At 38.9% G+C, this 4,771-nt stretch overlaps 1 protein-coding gene across 1 annotated transcript; it reads left to right on the top strand.

Moving 5' to 3' along the window:
• Positions 1-3,790: 3,790 nt before the first annotated feature.
• LOC110755227 (uncharacterized) lies at positions 3,791-4,771 on the top strand. Its single transcript, XM_021956406.1, has one exon. The coding sequence runs from the start codon at positions 3,791-3,793 to the stop codon at positions 4,769-4,771; it is 981 nt and encodes a 326-aa protein (XP_021812098.1).

Here is a 4,771-nt window from a genome sequence, read left to right as displayed (position 1 = left end):
CCCATGTGGGTGAGCACATGAGATATTATATTAGATATATGCCCTAGAAGCCAATATAAAATGGATAATTCTAAGGAAATAATATATAATAATCAAAGGGGCAAGAACGTTGCTTTACACAAAGTAACAAGTCCATGGATTAAGATATAAATGGAAAGTGGTCTAAAGAAGTTAGATGCACGAGACCTTTCTATACATATAAATATCGTATCCTAAAATGTTCCTGGTCATAGGATCACCAATTGGACAATGGTGACCCGCAAAGACTGGTACACATTATGTCTGCTCAATTGGGAGGATGACTAGTCTCAAGTCATTCATGTAAAGACACTAAGACAGATGTGTAGGTGCTCTATAGATGATGGAGTCCACTAAACGTGATCAACTCTAGAATTCTTGTATGGAAGTCTTACTCACAAGTGTCAAACAAAGAATTCTAAGTTCTGATAATGCAAATTAATCCTTAGACCTGAGACATCACAGTTGTCTTGTGTATATGTTGTTTCTATTTGAGAGCACTATACGGTCATATCAAAATGATGTGACTTAAAGGTGTTCCTCAGGATTCTCAGCGTGTACGCAGAGACAGGTGAATGTACAACAAAGAATCTCTACTCTAAGTAAGAAGAGAGAATACTCTAAAGATATGATTCGTGAATCTTTGGCCAAAGTATTGGATGAAAATTGAAACAAGATCATTTGCAATTTCATCAAATTGAATCATATAATCAAGAGATGTCATATTAGGGATTTTGACACAAGTTTACCATATCCCAAGAATATGACATAGACTATTGAATTAGAGAAGGATCGAATTGCATTGTAATCACAAACTGACTAGGTTCTCTAAATGAATTCTTTTTAGCTAGGGTAGTCATGACATACTGCTAAGTGTCACTCATGGCTTGTGGAAGCCCTGTAAGGACTAATTTTAATTAGCCTTCGCCAATAGGGAGAATTGTATGGAGGGATACAATTTACACTTGATTTAGAGTGAATCATTCATACCCACTGCCTTGCTAATTAGAACCTATAAGATCGCATACTAAAAAGGAATCGATTGGGAAATTATGAAGAGAATGAATGATTTTGTGACTTGGTCAAAGTCAAAGGTCAAAGTCAAAAGTCAAAGGCCAAATGTCAAACGGTTGACCCGACACTTGACACAGTCAACTAAGGATGACTGGGACCAACACTCGTTAGACAAGTGAGTGATTGAATTAGTCAAGTCACTAGAGTAATTAAATTGATTAGATTAATTAATTATTCAATTAAAGTTATGAAACTTTAATTAAAGGTCCCATATGACTTGGAAATTCAAAAGGGATTTGACCATATGGACTTAGGCACATATGTGACACATTATAGGATTAATGTGTTGGACCAAGATAGGAAAAGATGACACACAAAAGGAGGGGTGTGGCTACACTAGGGCTTGGGGGCATTTTTGTCACTCTTGTGACATTTTTGATCTTATAAGTGTGTAGCTATGGAATCCTATCATCCTAGGGTTTTCAAGTTGGTGAAATTGGAAGAGAGAAAACATCAAGCTCTCTCTCCCTAACCCCTTGAATCTATCACATCAAGTGAGGGTGCTAGCACCACTCTTCACTTGTTGTCTACTCATTCTCTCATTCCATTCAATCCTTGGTGAAGAGCTTTGGGGAGGTGCATATATATCTTTGTACCTATTTGGATAGCTACAAGGCGGAGAATCAACATCAAAGGGAGAGCCAACAACAAAGGGACCACTCCCTCTACTTGAACACCATTCTTGGTTTCAAGATTCGCTCCAAGGGTATGAACATCTTATCTTTCTCTCAAATAGGATTTAGAGAGTTTTTGGTGCACACCTTCATAGACTTATAAAGATTGGGACCAAATGAGACTTGCATGAATCCCTAGTTTATTTAATACTTCCGCTCTTACTTTGATTTCATATTAGATATGGCATGCTATGTGATTTATACTCTCAAAGTTTGGTTGTAGAGTTTTTAGAAATCTCTACACAACACCATTCCCACAATATTCCCTTCATATTCTTCATTCCCTTTACCCACTAGAAACAAACTGTTTTCGACACTCCCACTTACCTGCTGAAAATAAGCATGTTCTGGCAATTCCTTGTTTCCAACGCCTTTCTTTACTCGTTCGAAATATTGGCACCCTCTTTTATCCGTTGAAAACAAGACATTTCCAGCACCTCCTTTTACCTGTTAGAAATAAATGAAATCCCTCATCCTCTATAAATTGGCGTCCATGACCCAAGCAAAAGATATTCCCCTGGCTGTTGCAAGCATCCCAGTTGCCATCACTCTCCTCTTGGTTGCTGCATGCAGCTAGCAACCATCAACTCCTTCCTTGGCATAAGCCTCACCTCAAGCATAATCCCAAGCTACTCCTTCATCCTCCCACCTCTAGAACTCATAAATCTCTCTAGTTACATAGCTACAAACTACATAGCCTTAAAAGTCTCAAGCTTTTCTTTCCATGACCTTGCTATATGAAACCCTTAAACACCATAGTTAGAGCCTCAAGCTTCAAACCCTTTTTAGAGAGCCATGCACCTAGGCTCAATCATCCATAAATTCCATACCCACTACCCAAACTCCCACTTTCTTTCGTTTCTCAAACATGTGAATCATCATGCCACATCTTCAGTCCAAAACTTAGTTAAAGAAAATCTGAGTTGTCGCAAGCCACATCTCAAGTTATGTCTTCCATCACCATAGCAAAAACTTCATTCACTATTAAAATCTCTTAAAAGCCCTCATCTTAATTATACTTAACCATAGCCAATAGCAAGCAAAGAACAAGCATTCTCATTTGCTAAACTTGTGTGCCTTTAGCTCCCACAACTCATGCCGCTTATGCCCCTCATGCCAAGCCTTTTTCTAATTCTTTCTCAAGCATTGAATCTAATTTCCATTTCCAACTCAAGGAGCTAATGAGGAGTCCAAACAAAGCACTCCCTAAGATCCACTCTCTTTTGAAGTGTTTTAGGTCTAGTTCTTGAACTCAGGTAGAGAGGCAACATTATCCACTTGCGCTTTTGCAGAAGCCTAGTTCGCCTGGAGCTACCGAAATGAAAAAGCCCCAACAACAGTTTATTAACATTAATAAAAATGAGTTGAAATAATGTATTAATGCCACCCATATTTTATAGATTACAAAGAATGCATGTAAGAATTGCATACCTTCATTTCCATTTTTGGGAGTAGCTCCTAGAAGAGTACTCTTGTACTTGTTCATGATAAAAGTATCGCCAAGAAACAACATAGGTCTACACCATCAGAAAACCGTCAATGCAAGCCTTGAAATAAATAGAGATCAAAATCAATCAAAGCAATTAAAACCAGATAAAGAAATTGTAGCAGTTAGCAACACAAATTCGAATGAAGAGGAAAAGGGGAGCTATGTAATGAAGAAAGCAACAAAACTCAACTTCGATTGAGGGCAACAAGGTAAGTTCACCACCAAAATTAAAATCGAAATGGACAGCTCGCGAGTTATTGGCTTTTTCCTTTGAAATCTATACTAATGGGCATAATTGTATTTCAAAAACTAATCAAACTAAGGAAGTGGACAACTGTCCACTTTTGGGTTTTTTTGTTCTCTAATTTCAATGATTTAGTGTTTCTTTATATTAATAATGGTAGAAAATGAGGTTAGTAAAAAATTGGATTTAATCCACAGAAAGACGAAACGAAACAAGCCCGGCCTTTCTTTTTCACGCTTTTCTTGCTGCTTCTCTTTGTGACCGTTACCATCGCTCAAGGTGGAGTCTGCGATGCCGGAGTTTGTCTTCTCTGCCTGCGTGGGTGGCTCTGTCATGGAGGGCCCAGTTGCTGGTGAGAAGAGAGCTTGTACTCAGGAGATGATGGATGTTGGTGGAGTGGATTCAGATGACCCTCCTCCCCCTTTGCCTCCAATTTCCATGAGCTTCAAAGATAAAGTTTCTGGGGATTTTGGCATGGCTGAGGATCAATTGGTGATTGGTGATGATGATTTTGTCATCAAGCAAGGGGAGATTCCTTCAATCCAATTTTTTGATAAAGTTAAGAGCTGTCTGTATTGGCCATGGCGCACTGCTGTAATTCTTAAGCTCATGGGTCGGCCTCTGTCTTACGCTTTCTTAAGGACTCGTCTTCTTCAGAAGTGGGATCTTAAGGGGCCAATGAGCCTAATCGATTTGGAGAATAATTATTTCATTGCTAAGTTCCTGTTAGCGGAAGATATGCGGTATGTTCTCTCGGGGGGTCCTTGGCAAATTGCTGGGCAGTATGTGGTGACCCAACAATGGAAGCCTGGGTTTAATGCCAAAGAGGAAAAAATCACTCATATGACTGCTTGGGTTCGAATTAATGGCTTGAATGTGGAGTATTTTCGCTTTGATGTTATGGAGAAGATTGGGAATCTTATTGGTATCACTGTAAAGGTAGATGCTCATACCATGAGTCAAGCCCGAGGTAAATTTGCTAGAGTCTGTGTTGAACTTGATTTAGCTAAACCTCTAACCCCTTTCATTGAGGTGGAAGGTCGTTCTTATGAGGTTGTGTATGAGGGAATTCAATTAGTCTGTTTTGAATGTGGGTGTTATGGTCATGGTAGAGACTCTTGCCCTGTTATATTGCTAGCCAAAAAACAGGAGTCAAATTCAGGTCATGCTGAGAATATGGAGGTTAATACTTCAGATAAGAGTGATGATCTCAGTGTTAATAATCCTGTTACTAAAGATGCTGAGATTCCAGCTAAAATGCATGGGCAGTAG

This window comes from Prunus avium, chromosome 4 (assembly GCF_965620075.1).
Source record: "Prunus avium chromosome 4, drPruAviu1.hap1.1, whole genome shotgun sequence".
NCBI lineage: Eukaryota > Viridiplantae > Streptophyta > Magnoliopsida > Rosales > Rosaceae > Prunus > Prunus avium.
The sequence above is the reverse complement of the archived record's forward strand: the minus strand, read 5'-3'. Positions and strand labels throughout refer to the sequence as shown.

What these genes read in the sequence shown, in the direction of transcription:
- LOC110755227 (XM_021956406.1), top strand. Translation starts at nt 3,791, where the DNA reads ATGCCGGAGTTTGTCTTCTCTGCCTGCGTGGGTGGCTCTGTCATGGAG.